The 26,664-nt window shown below is 37.9% G+C and overlaps 2 protein-coding genes across 2 annotated transcripts in view; one reads left to right on the forward strand and one right to left on the reverse strand.

The window, feature by feature from the left end:
• On the forward strand, nt 1–26,103 carry LOC148646785 (cytosolic phospholipase A2 gamma-like). The gene is made up of 17 exons (XM_088609379.1): nt 1–49; nt 631–684; nt 1,215–1,246; nt 3,274–3,388; nt 5,149–5,291; nt 5,622–5,820; nt 8,000–8,111; nt 8,764–8,904; nt 9,469–9,522; nt 14,211–14,282; nt 15,591–15,701; nt 15,834–15,953; nt 17,291–17,338; nt 19,074–19,211; nt 20,078–20,211; nt 20,884–21,052; nt 24,648–26,103. The coding sequence occupies exons 2-17, from the start codon at nt 670–672 to the stop codon at nt 24,818–24,820; spliced, it is 1,776 nt and encodes a 591-aa protein (XP_088465505.1). The 5' UTR covers nt 1–49; nt 631–669; the 3' UTR covers nt 24,821–26,103.
• The window catches only part of LOC148646745 (NACHT, LRR and PYD domains-containing protein 3-like), a 2,700,574-nt gene that overhangs the window by 2,653,213 nt on the left and 20,697 nt on the right, over nt 1–26,664 (reverse strand). The window lies entirely within an intron of this gene.

Below are 26,664 nucleotides of genomic sequence, written 5' to 3' on the forward strand. Positions count from 1 at the left end.
CAGTATTGCACAGGATTTTAGGGAATTCGATTTAGAAGAAATCTTTAAGGTGAGGCTCACATTGCTTTAAAACAGAACAAAAAAATAATGTCTTTAAATATACTAATAATTGATTTAAATGATGGAATTTGTTAACAAACTTGTTAATTGCAGGAAGACATTCCCTTCTATCATTTCTGTGTTATTGTAGATCCAGGTATCGGTTGTGGGAAAATAATATTTTTACAATCTGACTCAGGAAATTAAGCAGTACCTGTACTGTATATTCCAAAAGTGAATGCGTCTGGCGATTTTACATAGTAGTTTTTCGTTATCTGATAATTACACTTTAGAGACATAAAATAATGTCAGTTTTTCATGTGAAAGTAAGACTCAGGCTGCCAGAAGACACTTTTCCTGCTCCAGTGAGCCATCTTGACTGAAAGTTAAAGGACATGACAGGGAAGCCCATCTTGTAAATAACTGGTCCTTGCTCATTTCAGGTGATATGTCAGGATAAACTGGGAACTATGTGGCTGAGAATCACTTTCAGGAGGCCTGTGCCTCTCTTTAGTCTGGACTAGTACAACCTATTCTTGGGTGTCTTCTTAATGTGAAGAGTTTTCTTCTGACATATTGTTTCTTTGACAGATCCACTGAAGCAAGTGAATTCTTCACAAGAAAGACAGCATGGACCCCCACAAGGTAGATGAATCTTAATATTGATAAGTTAGTATTGGAAACCTGATTGCTGTTGAAAAGTGTTGCCTAATAAGCAATGGATCAAATCAGTTTGGAGGCTTAGAAGGTGATAATTAAATTATGACTTGCAGCTTCTGCCTTACACTGGTATATGTTTTACTAGTAATCCCAAGCAGTGCTCTTTAATTATGTGTTGCACTCATGTGTTATTTGTTTTTGAAAATTTAGTATCATGACACAGTTCAAGCCTGCAGGTAAATCAGTGTGTGTAAGTACTCCATCAGAGGACTTTTTATTTTTCAGTAAAAGCAAATGAGCAAGCAATTCTGAAAAGCAGAAGACTACATTCCTAAAACACTCAGACACTGTATTGGGTAGCAGTTTGACATAACATAGGTACCTGTATTCTCATCAGAAGAACATAAAGTTTGAAACTGAGAGGAGTCCATTCAGCCATTCAACATGTTAACGTCTTTTTATGCAGTCATGTTAATAAGTCTTGTCAATGTTTATTTATTTATGTACCTTTACAGCCAAAGAGAAGGAGAACTGAGGAAACTGAAAAGTAAGTTTCTTTAAATCTCTTTATTAAGATATGGGAAACTGTTACCTGGGAATAAGGCACTGTTCCTAAACTTCTTTATTGACACAGCGAACATTGGTATGTCAGGAGGGCTCTCTCTAAATACCTCTACTGAGACCCAGAGAAGTTTTGCCTCTCAGGACAGCTCACTTCAAACATCTATGACATAGATATTTAAAGAGAGCTCTAAATCACACATCGTTATTTAAGGAGTGTTCAAAATCTATGTCTAAATATCTGTGAGATATACATTTTTATTTTTTGACAAACTCTAGATTATCTGGCTGATAGGTGAGCGCTGTATCTAAATACCTGTGTTGAGGCACAGAGAACACCAGTGTGACTGAAGGACACTCTTTCAAAATACCCATACTGGAGCACGGATACAACACAGCTGGCTGTGTGACCTCAACCAGTCATGTAGATGGGCTATAAACAATCTGTAGTAGTTCAGGTAGGTAGCTGCGTCAGCATGCTCGGCTGCAAGGGAACAAGTAATAGGTTTATTCCATGCTGCAAAAAAAAGAAGAGAGAAAAAACACAACGTTTCAGCCGTGGAGCCTTCTTCAGGTGTGAATAAACAATCTGTATGAATACTAGAGCACAAAATGACCAGGAATTTCAGAGTTCCTTTTCTAAACACTCCAACAAAAAACAACAAAACTAGCATACTGTAAATCTGGTTACGAAAGATGTAAATTGCATATTTCGGATAATAGCCTTGATACCAAACTGAAAAGAACACAAAAACACCCATAAAACAAAAGCAAAAGAAGAATGGTTTGACACAGACTTCAAAAACACCAGAAAGGCACTGCGAGAACTTTCAAACCAAAGACACAGACAGCCACACAAAGGAAATCTGCACCTTGGATACTGAGAGATGGTACAACACCGCAAACACATGGTTTAGAAGAAATGCCCACAAACATTCTCCTGACTATCCAGTCTTAAAAAGCAATTTCGAACATCTCTACAAGCTGAATTGCTGTATTCCCCTAAAAAACACACACACGAGTTTCTGACCAGGGTAAGAGATACCAAGGAAAAACAGACCCAGATCAAGTACAGGTTTAGTAACCACAGTCAGGCAATAGATACTGGCTGCCAGGAGAGGACAAGCTCCCACTGCCAGCAGGGATAAGCAGAGACAGATGTATTTTCTTCTCTACTGTGAGAAATACTCTCGAATTAGACAAACATTCTTCCATGAAATAACACATCTAAAGCCAGAATTCCCACAGCTGCCAGAAACAGCACAACATCTAAACCTGCTAGGTAGGTAGGTTCTCTTTTCAGGTCACGAAGGCCTACAGGGGAATGGGGAGGTAAGGGCCACCATTTTCTTGACCATCTGACACAGGAGGTGGCCTATTACCTCCTGGTACTCATTTGGAAAGCAGGCTAAGTGGACCTGGGAGCCACCTGGAAGGAATTAGAGCAAGTAACATCGCTTTCCCCTACCTGCGATTGAACCCAGGACCTTCCAGTCAGGAGGGGGACACCCTTGCCGTCTGAGCTACCATGGCTCCAATCCTGTTAGAGGAGGAAATTAAATAGATCCTAGTATGTGATCCTGTCAGACAAGGGATATAATGTCACATACTGTATAGTAAATATATATACTGACACATAGAAGATATGTCTAAGATGAGTGCACTCTTCCTAGATGCCTACACTGCAGCACAGAGAATGTCTATCTGACATTAGATAATTTTAAGCTCCTTTACTGAAAATACCACTGAAATCCCCTGTATTAAAAGAAAAGGTTGTGCCATACAGTTAAGCAGGATCAGTAAAATGAAGCACAGAAAATGACTTTTCAGCATGAAGAATGAGCCAGGTTTGTTGTTATCAATGTGCTATCATGTGTGTGTGTGCAGTACATCAGACTCATGTCACTGTGTGTGTGTGGTATATCACAGTGAAGTGAAGGGAAGTTTGTGTGTTACACATGTGATAGTTAGGCATCCCCAATATCTTCTCAGTCACTTCACTCTTTCTTTCAGGGCTTCTTACATCCGAGTTGCTCACACTCTTTGTGAGGGGGAGAACAAGGACATTCAAAAGAGAAAAATCAAAATTCAGAATGCCCTGAGGAGCCTCCAAATTCCCTGTGATGCGGTACAAGTTCTGATAAAACAATATAATGTGTAAAATTGGAATATCTGATATATACAGTATAGTCTTGCAGTTATTGATATGTGATATAGATAATGAAGTGTAGTGATTTGATATAATCTCTTGGAAACATATTTAGTCTCACAGTATCTTGAAGCCCAACATCAGAAAGGTGTTTTTTTTTTGTTATTTTCAGTGTGGAATTCATCTCTACTTATACTACAGTATATTCTTATATAGTGGTCAGTTGAAATTAGACAGCCTGACAGATTATATTTGAGTTCATTGTCCTGAAATATGATAGTGAAAATTGTGGCAGTGAAGTAGGTCAGGAAGGATGCAAAAGAATAGCTGTGAATATGCATGTAACATACAGACTGCTAATTTATTTGAATGTGAAATTGCCGTTGGACTTAAGAATTTGTGAGAATCATGATGATGAATATACACTTTAATGTCAAAGACCTCAAGGTCTAACAACAGCAATTATATGTAATGCTTTACAGCTACAGCTATAAACCGCAATAATACTACACCAACTTTATTCATATTAGTCCAAATATAATAGGCACTTAATGCAACTACATTCTTTTTTTAATTAAACGGAGCCCAAATAGAATACTACCTTAAATCCACTGACAATCCACATTGCTGCATCTATAAAATACATATACGATTGTAAATAGAAACAAAACACTAGTAAAGACTCGTGGAAATAGCTGTGCTCATTTTTATCATTATCACAGGGATTGGTGTGAGAGTTGTAATTGTGGAAGATTAAAAAATCTTACTACCAGTTTTAATGATTTAATCTGAAATGTCCCAGTGCATACGTCTGCCACATTTGGAATTAATTGGCTAAACAGATTTCAGCAGCAGCTCAGTGGGCATGCTCTCATCCTGGTTTCTAAAGTGTTAAGCAGACGAGAGACCACATGACTCCCCCAGGATGTGATGCTGGTCTGTCACAAGGCATTTCCCCAGCAGTGCTCGTAAGTCTAACTGAACAGGAGCAGTGCTGGTGCCCACTTATACAGTTGGGTGAACCGGAAGAACTGGAGAGATGTACCTCATTCAAGGTGCAACAGCAGTGTCTGCAAGGGGCACTCAAACCCTCTACACTGCACCGCCCCAAGCTGTATGCAGTGATGTAAAGTCCACACTCTAGTCTAACAGCTGCTCAGGCTCAAACTCACGCTGCTGTCCTGACTGATGGAAGGTCTGAAGGTTCTCCTCCTGGACTGGAGGCCAGTCTGCCACAGAGTCACCCTCAGCAATGCTGCATTTGTACAGCTGGGAGGACTGGAGCAGTACAGAGGAAGTGTAGCAGGACAGCACAGCAATGGGACAACGATCCCACAACCCTCTGTTTGCAAGACCAGACACTTTACTGCTGCACACCGTCTGTAAGAGAAATAGACAAAATTATCTTTCAGAACAATATGACTTTAGAAATAATCACAGGTTTTCTCCTGGTAGATGTTTGTTTTACAGAAAAATTACAAATGGTTTTATGGTTCAAAATTAATACTTTAAAATATCAGTATTTAACATAAACCCAGCATCTATGAGCATCACAAGGGAGTCCTTTCAATCAGTAAGTAAGAGCTCCATCCTCTTTGAGACAGAAGGAGAGGAAGATGAAAAGAAGATACTGTAAGGCCAAGTAACTATTAATGGTGTTTCTGAAGTCGCTGGGTCACTAGACCTGGCCTCCATGACCTCTGTGTTAGATTCTGTCTTCTCCTCTCTTCCTCAATCAGGACTGTGTTCCCCCCATCGCTGTGCTGGGCTCTGGGGGGGGTCTGCGCGCCATGGTGGCTCTCATGGGGACTTTAACTGAGCTGGGGGCTCAGAACCTGCTGGACACCATCATGTACCTGTGTGGAGTGTCAGGATCCACCTGGTGAGTCTGAGAGACTGGGCTCCAAGATCAGCTGTGAGCCTGTGAATTCAGTTCCCATTTTGAATAATAATAATAATAATAATAATAATAATAATAATAATAATAATAATATTCATATTAATAACAATAATAATAATTAAAAAACTGTATTTTATAAAGCGCCTTTAAAGGTGGCTTCTCAAAGTGCTTGAAAGATTTGAAAGAGCAATAGATCTGTCAGGTGTGCATTGTAACCCTGCAAATTCAGAAGGTTCAGGATTCAGGCTGTGAATTCAGCTGTGCATACACTGGTGAAATGTTTTCTGTGTGTTTGTGTGTCTAACACTGCAGGTGTATGTCCTCTCTGTACCGTGACCCACAGTGGTCCTCTCAAGTGGAGGATGCAGAGACAAAAATGGTGGAAACTCTCAACAATGGAAAATTCAGCTTTAAAAAAAGTTGGCAGAGAATCACGAAGACAATAGAGGATGAGAACTTTTCTTGTACAGATATTTGGGCGGCAATATTTGTTTACATGGTGGTGAAAGAGGTCAGCATTCTTGTCCTTCTTGTATGTGTGTTTGTACAGTATGTAACCAGTTGTATGTGAGTCAAGCTCTCTGTCTCACTCTGCAGTGTCTCTTTCTCCCTGTCTGGGTGTCGGTTTGTGAACTTGTCCTTTTTTCCATAAAATATAGTGTCAGATTCCTCAAAAGTGTCTGCGAAGGGAAAGGACAAATGGCAAGTGACAAAGGATTTCTTTTCATGTTCAGTTATAAATAGGAAAAAAATAAAATATTGGTGTTAATAATACCAATAACAGCAAAAATCATGGTGATTCTATAAAGCCCTCCAGGAGACAATAAAGTAGAAGGTGTTTAGTACGCCTTTGGGAGCAGTTACATTAACTGGCCACTAGAGGTCAGTGTGAGCCACCTCTGTGTAGCATCTATCATTGGCAGTGTTCAACACCTGCACTCTCAATTGCGATTTACAGTAGCTGGGAGGGAAGCTGGACTGACAAATTGCAGCTCTGTGTTACTCATTTTCACCTTAAAGAGGTGACCTAATCCAGAGAGAGGGGTTCTCTCAAGATGAATTTGAAGTGAGAGTCCCAGCTCCCTTACAGATATCAGACATCTTCCATAGAAGATAATCATTCACTGAATCTGTAATGGAAAAGCAGCAAAAAGTTGAGTTTCTCATATAGATATTCTCATGAAAATGCTCATATCTGTTGCCCTAGTACACATAGATTGCAAATTACACAGTTGGAAATAGTGGTAGAAATGCTGAATCCCATTAATGTAGATCAACCATTACAAAGAAATTACAAAACTCAGTCTTTGTTAGAAACACTTATTTGTCAGGAAACTGGTAAATTTGCTAACAATATTAATATTTTAACAAACAACTAATATTTTCAAGCTGTAACATCCATCCATTCATACCACCCATTTTTTATACTTTTTATATTTATGTACATATATCAATATAAAATATATACATACTGTACTTTTTATATTTTATACATGACCAATCAAGTGCTCAACCTTGCTGTCCTCATCCTTCATCTCATTGAATCTGTGCTCAATCCAGGCCGACACCAGCAGCATCATGCTGTGAGAACTGTTTTAAATTTAAAATATGGACTTTCAGTGACAATGCAGAACAGAATGAGACGATTACATACTCAGTGATACAAATGGTGTAAAACAACATTTACTTTTGTGTTGTTTTTAGAACAAAACCTTCTTTAAATCTACACTGCTTTGTGAATACTTTACAGAGCAATAGCAGGATTGTAAAGTATTAATGATTATATTTTTAATAGAAAGACAAGAGTGATTCAATTAACCCATAGACCAATGATTTTATAACAGTTACAAAAACAGATAGACCATTTGATAGTTAGTAACCTAACTTTATGCTGTAAGGCATATCTCTTTCTCCCCCACAAATATCTTGAATGGCTGGATACAAAATTGCACAAAATGCAAGTCGTGAGATTTCTTGAGACTTTTTTTTTCAAATTGAGGCATGTGCAACTGAAGCAGCAGTGATTTTACACTAACCAATTGCTGTATTTGTCATTTGGTGAGTACAGAAACACAGCACAGTATTAGGCAAATGTCATCATGTCATATCATTTTCCAAACCACTTTATACTCTATGGTGTCACAGGAAGCCAGAGCCTACCAGGCAAGCAACAAGCACAAGGCAGGGTACACCCTGGAGGGGGTGCCAGACCATCATACATGGGGACAATTTGGAGGCCACAATAAAGGCTGAGGGGGGAAATTTGTCCCGGACACCAGGATAACTCCAAATCCAATTTTTCACTTTAATGACCACAGAGAGTCCGGACCTCGGTTTAATGTGTCATCTGAAAGACGGCTCCCACTACAGTAAAGCGTCCCCGCCACTATACCGGAGCATTTGGACCCACACAGACCACAGGGTCCAACAAACACCACTTCCAGCAGCAATCATAGCTTCTGTGGCAGTACAGACCACCTCACCCAGCTCACACTTTGCATATCATTCTTCACCTTCATTTGCATATTAGTATTTGTGTCTCCTCTCATCTCTCACAATACAGAAAACGCTCAATTCAGATCTGTTGTGTTTGTCCTCTTTGTGCCTTCAGCCTTTCATCAGAACTGAATGTGTCCCGTGGCTCTTCTCTGGACTTTGATGGTTATTTATACACACTTGGTTCTTTCCAGATGGACGATCGCAAACTTTCGAAGGAGGAAGATGCGGAAATGACCAACCCTTACCCCATCTATGCTGCAGTGAATAAGTCACAGCTGGATGACAAGGAAAAATACAACAAAGGCAAGACTCCCACTTCATATACTGTATTTGCTCTAGAGGCCAACATTATAGGGATGAATTGGCTTAAAAAATATTCTAGGGAATTCTTGTAATATATAATATTACATATTAATGCTCGTAGCAACAACAGCAGTATCTCTCAAAGCAATGGCAGTAGTAGCACTACCAGCAGTTGTAAAAGTATCAACAGCTGCAGCATGAAGCAGAATGAAGTAACAGCTAAATTAAATTACATTCAACATCATTTATCCCTTACATCTTGCACTAATCAGGGCATCTTGCTCAAGCAAGCTGAGTAAATTTCCTTGCTTAAAAGCACAGCTGCTGTGTCTTGACAAGGATCTGAACCCACACCACAATCGTCCACAATGCTGCACCCAGGGCAGCTGTAGTGGTGTTAGTAGCAAGTGCTTCAGAAGCAGCAACAGTAAAATAAGCAGTTCTTGTGCTTGAAAAGATGGTGGGTGTTTGACATTAGAAACCAAACACCATGCAGCTTCTTAAATCAGTGATCGAAGCAGCGAGGTAATTTACATAAAGTGACAATATTGCAGTGGAAGTTGTTGGCTGGCAATGTGCTCTTCTTGATTTATTCAAGATTCTTGAATTCTGTTTCTCTGTCTTCCTTTCCTCCCCATCTCTCCCCTTGCAGGGACGTGGTTTGAAATAACCCGTCATGAAGCAGGATACCCTGAGTATGGAGCCTTCGTAGACACCAGTGCCCTGGGGAGTCAATTCCATGGAGGAAACAAGATAAAACACAAAGATGAGCTGGACATGCTGTACTTGCAAGGTCTATATCCCTTCTTTTAGAAATTCATAGCGGTTTTGTACGTCTTCTATTTTTAGAATGTTATTTTTTTCAGAATGGCCAGTATATAATATCTGTGTAATCTGACAATATATTAATAGTTAAAGCTGATATGAACAATATTATTTAAAATTGTATGTCATCAAGGTTATTCTCCTTTAAGGAATGCAGAAAAAAATAATAAATGAAAGAGTAAGTTTTTAATATACTTGAAATCATTTCTTGACCTTTTCTGTTGCATGACCAACCGGAAATCCAGTGATTAATCGATTATTCATTATTTTTTTACTCATCACTTATTGATTTGAAGCAGACTGATGTGTTAATAATTTATTAATTACTTAGTAATTAATAAATGAATAAGTAAACAGCTAATAATAATGAGAAGTGTGAAAAAGCCTTACAAAAGATAATCAAATAACTGGTGACCCTGGGAGATTGCAGGGGTCCCTGTGGGATGAAGAAGGACTCACTGTTTATACTGTAGTTTAGTTCAACAATGAACCAGCTTTCCTGATCAATTCATACTCTTCTGTGTTTCTTCAGGACTGTGTGGAAGTGCCATAGGCGATATGAAGGAGAACAAAAAATTCTTAATAGGTATTTTACCTTTTGTGCAATTTTTAAACAGAATTCAGTATTATTTTTAATTTTTGACCACCTAATTTGTACTTTTCACATATAAGTAAGGCTGACACACTACTACAGCCCTTGTAGCAACCCAGGGGAAACAGGGTGTGGCAGGAGGAGTGGTGCTGCTCTCAATTAAGAGCACATGAACAGTTACAAACCAGAGGGTGAGTACCTGGCCCCTCTTGCCTTTTTGGAAGAAAGTACAGTATTTCACCCAAGGATCCAGCTTCTTCCTGAAAGAAGCCAGACACATGGTGGATTCCAGATGGATCAGTACTGCAGAGCAAACTAAAGATGCCCTGGTACTGTAAAATCACCTAGTGTACCATCCACATTACTAACCAGAGTTGACTGCTTAGCTTCTGATGGCAGATGAGATCAGGTGTTTGTGCAGGCTGGTGTTATAGTAAGTGGGAATTTAATGTCCTTTGGTACAGTATCTCTACTGATTTTCCAGGACTGCTCAAGGAATTCCTGGTCACAGATGGCAGATGACACTGACCTGTTGTAAACTGGCAATACCTGTGCTATAGAGTTAGATCTTGTGCTTTAATTGGAGGCTGTTTTATTTGGTTGGGTTGTCTATGTTTTATAAATATATATTTCAGTATAAAAGCCTAAACTTTCTTCATAAAGTGCAATGAAAGGCACAATTGTCTGAAATGATCCAGGTTGAACTTTGACTTTGAAATGCTCAATGTAGCAAGACTGTAATAATACACTGTAAATTATAGTAAATCAACTCAGTGCTAACGACACTGAAGATGGTGTGTTAGCCATTCCTCTCTCTCTATCACCATTTTTTTCTAAGAAATAAACTCTGGGGCTCCAGATGTCAGGGTAAAGCTTCAGAAATTAATTAACTGTGTCTTGTCTCAAACAATACAGGAACTGAGTCCACAAAGCTGAGTCATACTGTATATGGTTCAAGATTTGGTAGTTAGAAAATTAAAACATTTGTCAATTCCTTTTTTTCTTAAACGTACATGTAGCCATTGTTCTGATTTAAACTCTTTTCATTTCAGAAATGATATACAATTTTTTCCATCGTAAAAGAAATATGAAGTTACATAGAAACCTGCACCAGAGTTCTGGAGGTACAGTAAGAATATTTTCTGATTTTCTTTTCCACAAAATCTGGCGTCTTCTTACTGGAGGTACACAACCTTTTACACATTGAAACAGGTGTGATTATGTGCAGCAAACACTAGTTGCTTGAAAGAATCAATAATGAAATGGTGGTGAATCAATTAAAATTAGAAATGAGAATATAGTTTCTTCTCACTCAGAAGGATCAATTTTGTCATTGTTTTGAGCTGTTTATCCCACTACACTATTTCTTCCTAACTGACAATAATTGACCCAATAATTTGATTCCTCTGGTTGTTAGTGGCTCCTTTGTTTGTTTGAGAAATTTTCATGGACAATTGTATTTCAAAGTGTAAATTATCTTGGAATGAATCCAACATTAACAAAACATTAAAGGGCGTTGTGTCATAGAAATGTTTTAATAAAAGACATAAATGTGGGAAATCTCTTACAGATCTGTGACCAGTTTCTGTATGTATTGTGGATTTACAATATATTTGAAAGATCTATTCAATTTAATTTATAAATCATCACTTAATTCTTTTTATTTTTGTACTTCACCTGATAGGAACTGGAATTGTTAATTTGCTGCTCCATTACATAAAATTACTATAAAGTTGATTGTCGATAGGAGGGTATTTGAACTACTCTATGTGGCCCAATTGGATGCTGAAATTGTATCCTTTTAGTGAATGAAACCACACCTACAGCTTCAATAACATGGTTCCAGGGTTTCACCTTTTAAAGATGTGATTAATCTCTCTGTTGAAGGCTTTGTAATTATGGATTTTTCTTCTACCAGCAGCAAGAACAGGGCAGTCCTGACTCAGATCTACAATATCTGCCTCTTTTCACACTGCAAGCTCTTCCATGACCATACTGAGACACACTGTTGAAATTGAACACAGTGCTCACTGGATTCAGGGCAAGCATAAGGGACCAAGATGTAACAGAAAGCCATGAACTCTTTAGGCCTCCTTTAAATACTGACTGCCAGAGCAGGTATCTGTCCAATGTTTCCATAACAGTCAAGGTCAGGAGGGTGGAAAGGCAGTAAATACCAGGAATGTACTGTAGATTCAGGGCAATCATTTGACAGAAGATATTAAGTGAGAATGACAGAGAAATTAGACAGACAGCCTTCCGCAGAGTCACAAACAGCAAAAATAGAAGCCAGAGTCTTTCACTGGTTTTCAAAAAAAGCAGTTGCACTACTGGTAAAACAAATACCTAAGAAATCTGAAAATCAATATGCCACATTCACAAACATAGGCTTTACTACATTACTGTATATACAACTATAATATAACTATCTATATAATTCTCATGAGCCAATAGCAATGTGAATAAATCATATTAAAGACCCCAAGTCTGACTTTACAACAAAATTAAACAGAGAGAATCACTCTTATTTTCAATCAAAAGGCTGACTAGGGGCACAAAAAATGATTTGAAATCTATTAGAGTTGTAGAAAGTTGCCTTTGACTGAAGGCACAGGAAAAGATAAAAACAAGAACATGAAATTGTCAAGATGTGAAGAGGACATTTGGCTCATCTAGCCCATTTGTTCTTTGTTTAATTGATCTGAGGATGGTATCCAGGCATTTTTCAATGAAACCCATGCTATAGGCTTCAACAACATGGCTGGGCAGCTTGTTCTGATTTTCCACAATATTTTGTGTATAAAAAGTGAATCCTGTTCTCTATTGAATCAGCAGTTCTTTGGTTTGACCTTAATCCTTGAGGCTTCTGAATATTTGAACTTGATCCTCTCCATAGTCTCCCCTGTTCAAGACTTCAAGGGGGTCTAATTCTCAGAGTTTGTGAGAGTAGGAGAATCATTGGAGCCCAGGGACCTGCCCGGTTTATCTTTTATAGATCCCAGAGCAAAAATATATTTTTTTGTAACAGAAGTCTAAATAATATTATACACAAGGTCTTACCAGTTTATTATCCAATTTTAACATAAAACCTCTCTATGATACTGCATTTTGTTTCTTCTTTTTCTAGCTCCCATACATTAGAGGATGTACTGTAGATGATGCACCAAATTATAGACCAAGACATTTGTCATAAATATCTTCACAATTCTCTGTCTCCTATGCACGTGCAACTCTGCAGTTGTTTTCATTCTGTCTAAATGATCATTTCCCTTTCATTTTTTGCACTGTTTGCTAATCTGTTCATAAAGGTATCATGTGCAAATTTCCCTAGAATCCTAATGCTATGCATAAATTTGATTTCCTAGTGCAGTTCCAATTTTCATTTCCATATCCTTACAGGTAGATGTGATAGACTCCAAACCTACTGGTCTGTAAGAACCAATTCACAGACAGACTATTTTTCACTCATTGTCATGTTTTGAAAGGTCTTTGAAAAAGTTTAGTTAACGTCTATGAGTGGCATGTCTTGTGCAGTATCTTTCTGGAGAATAGATTTAATGTTATCAAGACCAACGGGCTTGTTTAACTAAAGTATATCTAGTATCTGTAATAGCTCTGCTCTAATACTAATTAATACAGAACTTAGTTCTTCCTGAGGCATAGAGTTTATTTCTTCCTTTCTAAACACCAGAGTGAAATATTCATTTAACACATGAGTTTTTTATTTTTCCTTATTTAAAGGTTTTCCATGTCTCACTCTGATTTTACTCCATCCTTCACAGGACCTTTGTTGTTGTAAAACTGTAAAACAAAACTTATTTACCCATGCTTTTTCCTTATATTTCACTTAACAAATTTATTAAACTATTTAATTACTGTTTTCTAGGCTTTGATTAACTCGCTTTTAGGATGATCTGTCTTTAAACTGTTTTCATCCTTTCTGCACCGATTCCATGCCTATGCTTCTCCATTCTGCTTCTCTTCAACTCTTTTTCCTTCAATGTCTGCTTTATTGAAATGGAACTTTAATCTGGAATCTACCTGTATAATTTCAAGGCATATAACACTTAAGGACAACACCAGATTATGATCATTTTTCTTTAATGATTTTCTCATCCTGTTTTCTCACTCTGTCCTAACTTCTTTGAAAATACCCAATTAATCAAATATCTGCTCTAAGTAAGGAAGTAGTCATTAAGCATTAAGCATGTCTACCATCCCAGGGTCAGCTTCTGACATTCCTACTGTTTTTCCAAATCTGCATGAGGAGAGGTCTAATCTCCAACAATATCCAGTAGAAGTATAATCCTTTTCTGAATTTGGTGGTCTGTAACATCATGCACTGTGATTTTATGTTTCAGCCATACAGGTTCTGAGACCTTGACTTTATCTGGCTTGAATTCTGTGCCAGAATGTTGTTTTTGAAGTTTAGAGTTAGTCCTTCTCCTCTCCCATCTTCCCATCCCTCCTCAATGCAGTGTCCACATGAATATCCCCTTTGTTTTGCATTTCTCTGTTTTGCATTTTTGCATTTCTCTGTAAATCCTTGTCATAAGCATATTGATATGACAACCTCATATAACCACATTTGGAAATAAACTCACAGTGGGTTATCAATAAATCAGAAGGTATCTCTGTCAGAATGAAACCACAGAATAACTGTCCCTCTCTTCTGTTCACAGGGAGACCCCCCTCTGAAGATGTGTTCTCTTTTTACAATGATGTGGAGGAAGATGAGGAAGACCTCAGTTTAGGTAACAGTAAAGCTAGTTGAGTCACATGCATTCAGTGTAGGTTTAAGAGTTTATGGGTAGTCTTAATATACCCACAATAATCCATCGCCGGGTAACTGTCTTTCAAGCCAAGACTTCCAAGCGGGTGCTCCCACTGGCCTGTTTTACAGGTGACAATATGAGTCAGTAATGACTGAATACCAAGACTGGTACAAGAAATATCACACCTGAAGACTCTGTACATCCCCCACTGTCAGATCCAGGCAATCCAATGTTGACTGTATCTTGTTCAAACTAAGGTTCACTCAATCACTGATCAGGAGATGAGTTCTAAGTTCTCATTCAGTGTTCCCTTTTCTCTGTTTTTCTCCCACATTGCCTGAGGTCTTCACTGCTGGATCAGCTACTGATCTAACCTGCTAGTGTGGAGAACAAGACCCTATAATTACAGTACATTGTTAGACTAGGAAGAATAGCAGTCTAAGACTGAAATATATTATTAAGGCTATTCTGCATCATAGCCGTAGAACATTGGGGCTCTGTTCTCTTTCTGCAGTCCTGGAGTGTAGAAAATGCATTTGGTGATGCGGTGATATGTGGGGTATTTAGAATAATTTGCTGTGTTTTCTTTCCTCTGACCAACTGGGGCCAACATGATAACTACACAAAGGTACACAAAGAGCTCAAGTAGCTTTCACTGTCAAAACTAGCAACTTACAAGTTTCCACAGTTACCACAGTTCTTTAGCTGAAACTTTTTTTAGAAAAGGCAGGTTTGATCTTTTTAGAAAGCACTCTACTGGAAAATAAGCCAATGTAGGGGTTCACAGAGGCCTGGTATTCTCTAAACACCCCAGTATATCTGTGAACACATTAATATAATCTTTTCTCTGGGATATGTCTGTACGTCATAACTTCCAGACCCTTACCTGTTCCAAACTCTTTGCAGTTATTTTTCCATTTCAAGGCTAATTTAGTTTAGAACTTTTCTGCTGTGTTTGGGAGTATCCCTATTAGGACTGTAGTTCTCTTGAAATGACAATTTCAGCCTGCCTACTGTACGCAGGCTCCTGCTTAGCTGAGTTAATGGCAAATCTGAATTTATAAACTTCAATAATGAACTGACAGATTTATTAATGTATTAATTTTCTATTATATTGCTTATGCTTTACATTATTAGCTATTGAATTAGGCCTAGATGCAGGATTCATATAGCACACTGCCCTTTTTTATAGCTATTCACTCTTTAGCTTTCCAGTAAGGGAAACAAAATGTTTCCATATCTGATTTCTTTCTAAACTTGTACTCGAAGTGTGGGTCTAATTCACAGGTGATGAATATGAAAAGAGTGCTATCTTTTGGCTGCTTGACCTCCATCGGAACTTCCTCTGGGGCAAAGACTGCAAACACATCCTCAAATCTATGAATAACATTGTCAAAGGTATGCTTCTCTTACATGTGAATTAAATTTACTTCAGAATGCAAGGAGGATTACAACTGGAAGGAAACCTTTTCCCCCATCTGTAACTTACCATGTGTGAGACTCTTTTATCCTGTTTTCTCTGTCCACCAGATGAAAAGGTGATATACGAGTTGGTCTCCCTGATGTATGATACGTGGGACATCGTCGGCAAGGACAGCCAGCACAGGATGATATCAGCTCTTTCCGAAGCTGTCTTTTACCATTTTGAAGGCAAGTGTGTCTCACCTGTGTCATGTTCGTAAACCCCTCCTCTTAAGGACGCTCCAGAACCTTCCTTGTTTTCCACTCATCGCCCGCACCTGCTCCCTGTTCCTACCCCTTTTCAGTTCTCCTTAAAAGCCAGGCACTCACTCTATTCAGGGCTCTGCTCTGGTTTCCGCACCAGGCGAGTCCGGGACCTGGAAGCACCTGGTCCCGTTAAGGTTTAATTTCCTGTTCCCGTTTCCCCTGCCGGTTCCGACCCGGTTCCTGTTTTTAATCTCCTGTTTTGGATGGATCACCTGGCCTTGGACTTTTGCCTCCTTTTGGATTCTCGTTTGGACTTCTTCCTGGATTGTTTTCCTCGGCCACACCTCCCCCGAACACCAGCGCACCAAGGACACGCCCCCTGTTTTCATCCCCGTATCCTGCATGACTTTTTCCCCCTGTGTTTTCTTCACTTTTCCCTGGATCATTTTGTCTGCATAGGGTCCGGATAGAACTGTTCATTACAACCTGAAATAAGAGAGTTAGTGATGCTGTAAGAATCTGGCAATCACAATGTTTTACAGAGATTGCTCATAAGTCATGACAAAAACCCTTTCACACTGCATCCATAAAGCATCAGCAGCACTTACCAAACCTCAGCCAACAGAAAAATCAACTGAATCATGAAATAGAACAAGCCTGGAAGCTGTTACCAGAAGACAAAAAAAATTGCTTCACATTAAACAAAAATGTGTAAAAATAAATAAAAACATTCCCTTCCAATTCCTATACAGTAATGCATTTTAATTTAATTAAAATGTATTACTGTATATTTATTTAAAATAAGTTCTTATTTCATTATTTTAACATTTCCTATTGTAGACAATTGGTCTATTTTCACTTGTGTAAAGACAGCAACAGGATCTCTAGCATATGATTCAGTACACAGCAGCCCTTCTCACTGTCTGCTGAGTGTCAGAAGTCACACGTAAGGAAATTGTCACTATCTTGTCTCTATGAAGAAGAAAGAAAACAAAATTCACAAATATGACGACAACAATGTAGTGGTGGTTTGAATTTTTATGCTTACATTCTTGTGAGAATCAAATAAATGCAGAAACAATACTAAACATGGTACTTCTTTGTGCTCTAAAATTCAAGTTACTACATTGCTTAACTGTTGAATTTCATAGAAATATATTCTGGTCTTTTAAAGTACTATTTTACCACTAATACAGACTTCGTAACAATCTCGCTGCTACATCAGATGCCCACATAATTTAATACAAGTGGAATTTGTTTGGCAGCCTTTAAAAATACTTGTATTTCTAATTTAATGTTTGGTTTCACGTTCATTTCAGAAGAAAATGAACAGCTCATGGTCACTACGCAAGCAACAGAGAATGGAGGTAAGTAGGTTTTGGAAAATATACAGTTCTATGATTTAGATGTACAGGCACCCCTCACTTCACATGATAGCTTTTACACACCTGAAGCACTAGCCAGCCAAACACAATCATACTACATACATACTAATCAAACTAATCAATACTACAGTATAACTATGGTTATAATACCATAATAGATTATGGATAATTAATACATGAATTATTTCTGGGGGGGAAACACAACAGATACAGAAGCACAGAGAGAGACTGGGGCAGTTAATATCGAATTGATTGCTCTTAATGTCATATAAAAATAGTTATAAGACAGTAGAAGTCATTGGGCCCACCTATACAGATTGATAGATAAATAGCATATAGTTTCATGAATCCAGAGAAGGAGGAGAGGAACACAAATGCCACTGACACAAATACAACTGGGTTTTCACTATTGATTCTGCAGACAAATACTGGGCTAGTTCTTTGAAGGAAAGCCTTTGAGGGCTTTGGAGTATCAGGTTTCTTCACAGTTGTCTCTTCTCAAGATGACATAAAGCCATGTCCTTTAGTATATCAGTGCAGGACATTCTTATAAGCCTTGGAGTGTATCTGGTTGATCTTATCTGGTCTGATTCCAGAGCAGCAATCTTTTGTAGTGTCGTTCATTTCAGAACATCTCTAGTTTGCTTGTTTAAATCTTGCTTGTCTAAGCTTGCTTCTTAGTCTTCACTGATTTCAGTCTCCAACAAACACTTCTGGGTCAGCCTGTTTAGTTATTTTGTGAAAACCCTAGCTCATTGTTCATGTGTTGGCACATACAGTCTGGTGTGTACAGCTGGCTACAAATTGTAATCATGAAAACAAATTCATTAATTTGGTACATTAATTTGTTAAATCGAATAACTAAACATGAAAATTTTGAATTTGATTTGTGCAAAAAATACTGACTGTTCACTTGCATTTTTGCTAAATCAACTTTCAGTTACATTGTATCAAGTGTATGAGTACTTTTGGAGAAAACTGTTCTGTATGCACACACAGACCTTCTGTAGTGACGATAGCATCTCAGTGAATTAGTTTGGATTAAAATACTGGATTTTTAGCTTGGCTAAATTTTTCAATTGGTGTCTTAAATGCATTTCCAGAATAAAAAAACAACAATTTTATTCCTTCGTCCTCTTTTTCTAGCAGCCACTGATACAGAATTGAAGGACTGAGTTCTGACAAGTACAGTATTTCCACTGGACATTTTATCATGTCTAAACTAAAGTGTAATGGAATTTCGTCAGTGTGCATCACTATATTTAGAGGATCAGGCTGGCAATAATGTTCTGATGATATTGATTTGGCACAATGGCAATTACTGTAAACAACAAGTTTAAACAGCAAGATAGAATGCCATCATGTTGATTTTAATTTATGCGTATGTGGCATTTTGAGAGGTAGAATATACACATTAAATTACCTTAAATGGTGAATCCTGTGTTTTTTGTTCAGAAAAGAAATGACTGAAGGTTAAAGGTCATTGTTCTTCTTGGTTAGATGAACCTACTGTACCATAACAGCAAAATATGGCTATAATGTCAACACCAAAAGAATCCAATTAATACAAGAACTCTGTCCAAGAATGTAATCTTTGGGAATAGTAATTGCTCAATAGAATCATATTGTCTACTGGATTGTACCAGTCTTACATGCTTGAAAATGTTTGAACTTTTCCTGCCCAGAAACAACAGGTCATGTTTATCTATTTTTTCAGCTTCCTATGGGTATGTGACGAGAAATTGTGCCAAATTTGCTGTGTGCCCATTCATCATTCCCTACAAGCTTTTAAAAATATTTAGCTCCTGGATGTGGGGAACCAAGTACAACTTCCTGCATGAATATCCCAACACAGGTGAGACTCCAATATAGTGCAGCTGCACAGAAAATAACGTATAACAGTGCTTAGGACTGGTTCCAACACTGAAACAGGTCTCCAATCTACTAGTCAGCTTTTCAGGACTAGGCCAGCTGTAACTGGGCTTTCCCCAAGTAGCTGCACACAACTGGCCAAACACCCATAAAGTTAGATGGATTTAGCTGGTCTGGGTCCTCATTTGACTTGACCTGCAAGGCACCTCACAGAGAGACACCCCACACCTCCCATCAGCACAAACTCTCTTGTAAAGCACTATAACAAATTAGTGAATGTCCCTGAGAGATGGACAAGTTAAAAAAGCTTGTCCACAGGTCTTTATTCTTCTCATTTGTAGGTGAGCCAGCAGCTGAAATCTTGAAGTGATGATGTAATAATCTGAATATACTGTATTTTAGTATTGTATCCCATAACACAATACAGCATTATGCTTACTGTGGTGAATTATGAGAACCTAGTAAGATGGTGCCTTTATCCAGGACTACTGTCATTCTGATACTGAACTGAACCTTAAAAATTAATCAAGGAAACACTTACATTACACATTGGAATGGTATATAAAAAATAACTCAAAGAGCAAAGCAATTTCACAGTACTTAAAAAATTGGAGAACCATAGCAGGATGAACTTGTAAAAGTTTAAGACCAACCTGTAACACTGACTTTTATTTCTTAAAATATTGCTGTTAGCCACCTTTTTCAATTTTTAAACTGTGAATCCATGGATTTCATGGATTTGCTGTGTCATAAGATCAGATCTCCTAGAACAGTTCCTAGTACAGTGGCTTCTTGCCATTTCCTGAATACACCTCTGAACTCTTTCTCTTGTGTTTACACAATCCCTAGATAACAGTGAGGACAAAATCTACCTCATAGATGCTGGTCTGTCCATCAACAGTGCCTACCCACTGGTCCTGAGGAGAGACAGGGGAGTGCAGCTCATTCTGTCCTTTGATTTCAGCGATGGAGACCCATTCATGGTAAAGTACATCATACTAGGTGACGTCAAGTTCTGCTGTCTTGAGTTCACACTTCAGTGGCCCAGGCTCAGGCTGTAGTAGGAGCTCCTGTAGTCTAGGTGATTATTCCCTCAGTTACAGTGTAGGTGTGCCAATGTCAGATTTCTATTTCAAACTGCTCTACCATAAAGCTGGCCTTCGACAAGCTGGTAGCCAAATATTGGCCTAATTCTGGGTTTCTGTGAAGATGCTGAAGTACTGTACCTACTGTATCTCTAAGGTTTCACCAGGTACAGTACACATTTAAACATCAGTGCCTCTTAATTTTACTTTCTGGATTAAAGATCCATAAGTGTATAATTTGCCCATATTTTTTCTAGTTTAAATCAGATTAGTTATGCAAAGGGCTTTCCTATTAATAATAGGAATAGAATAGAATACTATAGGAACAGAATAATAATATTAATATTCCTAATAATAAATAAAGTTATTGGATATTCAGTCTGTGCACTCAAACTGTAGTTTCTTATAACCAAATAATATATCCACAGTTTGCCTGGATAAAAAAAATTATCTATGTTTTTGTTTTTCTGCAATTGTTTATTTTTCATTTTATTACAATGTAATGACCGAATGACTGATCAGTTGATGACAGTGAGGGTGGACAGTCTCTGTGTTTTTTCTTCCTTTCAGACTGTCACCGAGGCAGCTCAATACTGTGATAAGAACAAAATTCCCTTCCCAACCATTCCAGCAATGAGTGAGGAGGAGAAGAAGTGTCCTTCAAGCGTCTACATCTTCAAGGGTGAAAACACCCCCACTGTGATGCACTTCCCTCTCTTCAACAAGGACAACTGTGGAGGCAAGTGAAGCAGTAGGCATTTTAGATTTCAGCTATAGGATTCATGTCACTGCTGTGAGAAATTCACCACTGGTTGGTGAAAGACAAGACTTATGGTTGCAAGGCAGCCCAGTGTTAATTTAGTCATTAATATTTGATATATGTAATGTCTTACTTAAGTTGAATAAAATGTCTATAAGATATAATTGTATTTTAGTCATACTTGTAATTTTGGTTCGGTCAACTAAAAATTAACTAAAATCACTTACTTTTAGCCAACAAACTGAATTAGTTTCAGTCACATTTCATTCATGCAGTTAAAAATGTTTTACTCTAATTCATTAGTCTTTGGAATATTACGTTTTTTAGCAAGGTGGCATGGGCAGCATGGTGGCTGAGTGGTTAGCATTGCTGCCTTGCAAGTTACAGTACTGGGGCACTCTTCAATTCCAGACCTGGAGTTCTACTGTATCTGTGTGGAGTTTCCCTCCCACAGTCCAAAGGCATACAGTAGTGGTAGGTTCATTGGCTTCGGAGAAAACTGGCCCTAGGTGTACAGATAAGTGTATGTCTGCTGTGATGAACAGGCGTCCCATCCAGGGTGTACCCCATCTTGTGTCTGCTGCTTCCTGGGATAGGCTTTGGTTCGCGTGTTACCCTGAATTGGAAAAAGCAGATTGAAAATAGACGGATTAAGTTTGTTCAATTGTACTTTAGAATTAAGATCATTAACTAATTTACATTTACAATGCAGACAAAAAATCAATCTTAAAAATAGAATTTGAGGCATTTATATTCACTCTGTAGTGGTCTACTATGCAGCAGAAAATTTGTTCTGTATTGCAGCAATCATAAATGGATGAAATGTGATGCTGTACTGAGTAGATTGAATATTGAGTTCAGCAGAGAGACGCCATTCTTTGGAAGACCAAAGAAAAACTACAGTACTGTAAATCTGAAAATGATCACAAAAAGATAAAAATCATATTAGGCTATTACATAATAAGGAACAAGTAATAGGTTTACTGTATTCCATGCTGAAAAGAAGAAGAAAGAAAACACAAAGTTTAGGCCGCAGAGCCTTCTTCAGGTGTGGAAGTGGCAAGAAAGGACACCTTAAGAAGGCTCCATGGCCGAAACGCTGTGTTTTCTTTCTTCTTTTTTTCAGTATGGAATAAACCTATTACTTGTTCCTTTGCAGCCTACGCATGCTGATGCAGCTACCCGTTACATAATAATGCCAGTTTCATGAAAACCTTTGTACTTTCACTGTTGCAATGCAAAAAGTGATTCTTACACGATTTCATGTAATTGATAACATTCTACTAAAAAGCAAGAGTCTTTGTGTCTCCTGCCTTGAGCTCGTTGCTTGCTGGGACGAGCTACCCCACATCCCTGTGGTGGATAGAATGGTTGGAAACTGGATGAATGGATACATTTTCAGTTACTGTACATTGCTTCACTGGCATGAATATTTTTTTGGGAAACTATACAGCCATTCAAAATGTGCATCAAAATTCATTGTCATGGAAAGCTGGCTGCACCATGCAGCAAGCTCAATCATCCTGCCCAAGGAATCTTGACTGTCCAAAATAGATCGATAAGTGGTGTGTTAGATATTAATGAAAACATTGGCTCGATATAGTCTGTTGTCCTACAGTATGCCTTTAAATCCTCTTAATATGGATTATTAATATGGAATCATAACTAAAGCCTAGCTAAAGGGAAATGTTGATAGCTGAAAAATATATTTTCTTGGTAGTGGTACAAGTAGATGAAAATAAAAAAGTGAGGTACACTACAGTGTTCTACCTTTTATAAAAAATAATCAATCCACCACAAGTGCCATCTATCAAATGACCAATGAAAATTCTCTGGGCTGTGTGATGTATCATTATGTAGCATTATGTAGCAATATGTACTGTAGCTTTATGTACAGTAGCTTTATGACAGAGTCATTTTACTGTGGTATTGAGTTTTGATGTGCAATCTGAGTGGCTGCCTCAGTAATTATACAGCTAAACGAACAGCATCCAGCCTTTTGGGTTTCACTTCCTGGTTTAGTTGCCAAGGAAACAAAGCCTCTGCAGTAAGTTGACTATTGGAGGTTTCTACATAGAATCAGAGCTCCCATGGGTACTACTTAGTTCTGTTTTTCATCATTCACTAAAACGAACAATAGCAAATTGACAAATATTTTCTTCTTCATTTTGACAACTGAATTAACACTACAATGTGCTCCATGACTTTAAAGTGCTTTCAAACAGCAATGCTGCCCAAATTTCTTTGAAATGACTGAAGAACTATTATGTGCTGACACACAGAGTCATTTTAAACCCAGTGGATCAGAAGTCATTCTCTGCAGGCTCTTAGGCACCCTCCTCCTGTTTCACCAAAACTCTATATACTTTACCCATATACTCCAGTCTAATCAAACTGGAAAGCACTAAGTCTTTTGAGACTACCCGCCAAACTTGTCCACTTATCAGAGAGCATGCAATACAATAACACAATGCAAAATTCCCAGGGAACAGCTTTGAACAGAACATAGTACTCTAAGAGTCAAACATTTGCAAGCAAAAACAAAATAAAAATAATACAGCATTACCATGTCTTTACTAATGTTGTGTTGTATTTCACAACATTAATACTACAAAAGACACACATGCAGTATAAAACCCAAATTTTTTATTTTGTCTTAATAACCTCCCATTGTTGTAGGAACAGCTTTACAGAGTTTAGACTTTAATTATTCATGCAATGTTCAGATATTCTCAATATTTTCTGTATTTTGTGGCCGCCATTTTCTGCCAGACTCATCCCAGAAATGTACATTCGCATATAGAAACTTAGTTTCTTGTTACAATGAAGTACAGACTTCAGAGAAAACAAGTACAGCAATGTAGCTGAGTCCCCACCAGGGTGCAGTCCTGTCTTGCACCCTGTGCTCATGGGTCAGGCTTTGGGTTGATGTACCTGTAGCCCTTACCAGGAATAACTGGCTTTCTAGTAATGGATGAAAAGGATGGAATGTTTTAAAAATGCTAAAATCTGTTTTCTGGAGAATTGTATAGAGCAGTATTTTGAAAAAAAAAAGAATATTGATTGGGAGCCTTTTAGTAGTTTTTATGTCCAGTAGTAATATAAAAAACAATCATTTAATCCTGAATGATTTGTGCTATTGAAATCTATTTGTTCGTTAAGGGATTACCAGGAAGTGCTGTCCGTATTTCTCTAGATCTGCTGCTGGTCAGAATGGCTGCTTCAGGTGAGCAGTTCACTGGTGGATAAACAGCATCTCCACCTACTAATATAAAGTACTTTGGTATCTTTCTGATTAATAACTACCAAGAAACAAGCTGATTAAATAACCATGGACAATAAATAACAAAGTAAAACAGAGTTAAGGTTTATTTTCAGGTAGACCTTGAAGGGGAGCAGCCACCGAGCTGGAGAAGCAGGGAAACAAACTTGTCAGAACTAACCTTCTGATGGACTCAAATTATTCTGAAATTGGTCACAATAACAATGAGCACAACAGGCCAGTGAGGTCCATTCTTAAATTCTGGATCAAAATCCAACATCCTTCCACTGACCATCATCATTCTTTCCTCAGGTGAAGAAAAGATTGAAGCGATGAGGAAGACCTACTCAACTTTCAACATGTCCTACAGTGAAAATGAGCTTCAGGATCTCCTGAAAGCAGCTAAGAAGAATGTCGAGATCAATAGAAATAATATCTTCACTGAGATTAAAAATGCCGTGGAGAAAGAAACATCAGTAGAATAAAAATATGACAACAGAAGAGTTCAGTGATTCACTTGAGTCAGTAGTATAGAGGAGCCGAGGGGCTGCGGGTGTTCAGTGTTTCTTTTGTGTCCTAACTGGTTGATCACTCAACTTTTTAAAGATTTTTATACTTTTCCCAGCCATAAATATAATGGTGTCAGAACAAAGCAAATCGTGTTTCAGCAACTGCAATATACTGTGGTATAATGGACAGTTTATTCACTTGTAAAGTAGGTTAAAAGTGATTCCATCAGTAAGTCTGCATTATAGTGATTGAGGATAATTTAATCTCCTTTAATAAGTTCAGGCCAGTGTTTTTTAGACAATGCCATCTGCTCAATATTTTAAAACTTTTGATTCATTTTTAATCACTATCGCTTTCAGAGTCTCTGCTCTGCACAGTGTTAAACCACAGTTTAAAAAAAAAAAAAAGTTCAGATTTTTATAAGAAGAAAGGTAAGTGGACCTGCGCTGGAGGAAGGTCCTGGCTGTTACTCTTTTTGTTTCTAATCTGAGCAGTCAATTAAACAATTAACCTCATTATTTTATCCCTCAGACATATGTAGGATGTTACTTATGTTTTTTTTTACACTTAACTCAACACAGTGACTTCTGAAACACCTCAGAGGCAAGTTAAAAGTAATATACTTAATGAGTCTTATTATTTAACTCACCATGTTACTGCAAGCTCAGGCTGGAACAGAAAGCAGAGGACACTGGGGCTGCAGGGACCAAGACAGTCACCACTATTTCACAGCCACTGTCACAAGTGCAGTTTATCCCCAGCTGAGCTTCACTCTCCCACCTCTCAGACCATGAAGTCACACAGTATATAGTCCAGTGAACTAATCCGGCAGGCAGAAAGAACAATCATATGACCATGCAAATGTTTACAGGCTCTTTAGTTCTAGAGGGTAATGTCCACATAATAATCTCATACAAATAGCCCCAATAAGCTTTTATTTCTTTAGCTTGCAAATATAGAGAACAATCTTAAAATCGATATGATACATAACCTTTGAAGATAATCTAACCCATGAAGAAAGTTATGTTTTTGGACAAAACTTTAAAGGTATTATCAGTCACCTGTACATTGAGAACAATGTATGTCTGTATATTGTTTAATTTAATGAATTACACAAAGGGAAAGGTATAACTGTCCTTGAGGAGTGAATTTGCAAAATGCTGTATAATTAACTTAGAGTAACAATCACCTGTTTAATGATGACCTGATCAGGAAATTTTGAAAATAAACATTGAAAATAAAGAACTTATGACTATAAGCATTATTAAGTGTTAATTATGTTGTCTTAGATTGAATTTTATGTTTTAAGTGCAATGGGGCTTGTGAAAAACTTTAGAATAATACATCTTTATGGGCAGAATCACCTTCTTTAACAGAAGAAATAATATCCTTCAAAATATTGTAAAGTATAAGAACTGACTGTACAGTATGTTTCACAAAATGGAGAGTAACTAAGAAACTAAAAAATGGCAACGCTAATGTAATAGATGGAATTGAAACAATTAAATGAAATTTCCAGGACCTCCTCATGCTGTTGCTGTGCAGTCCTGTTGAGGGAGGTTTTTGTAAGGGTGTGTAGCACAGTGTGTGTACCCACAGACTTTTGGGCAAGTGTAAACTTGCCTGGATTCTTGTAATGGTCAGAGTTTTAGTCAGTCCCAGATCTACTGTCACTAAAATGCTTAGGGATCCTAGTCTCATGGGTACTTTCCTGATAGATCAGGAGTTTAGGAGCTTCTCCAGCCTTTGTTTGGCGCCAGTGCTTAGAGCCATCAGTGTGCACTGCAAGACTGGCCTTATAGCTCACAGTGACTGTCCT

The sequence above is a fragment of the Lepisosteus platostomus genome, chromosome 16, assembly GCF_059453375.1.
Source record: "Lepisosteus platostomus isolate fLepPlt1 chromosome 16, fLepPlt1.hap1, whole genome shotgun sequence".
NCBI classification, from domain to species: domain Eukaryota; kingdom Metazoa; phylum Chordata; class Actinopteri; order Semionotiformes; family Lepisosteidae; genus Lepisosteus; species Lepisosteus platostomus.

Excerpts from the sequence above, each read along its gene's own strand:
- LOC148646785 (XM_088609379.1), top strand. Across the intron at positions 14,283-15,590 it reads TGAGGAAGACCTCAGTTTAG|GTGATGAATATGAAAAGAGT; the intron begins GTAACAGTAAAG and ends TCTAATTCACAG. Across the intron at positions 21,053-24,647 it reads CAACAAGGACAACTGTGGAG|GTGAAGAAAAGATTGAAGCG; the intron begins GCAAGTGAAGCA and ends TTCTTTCCTCAG.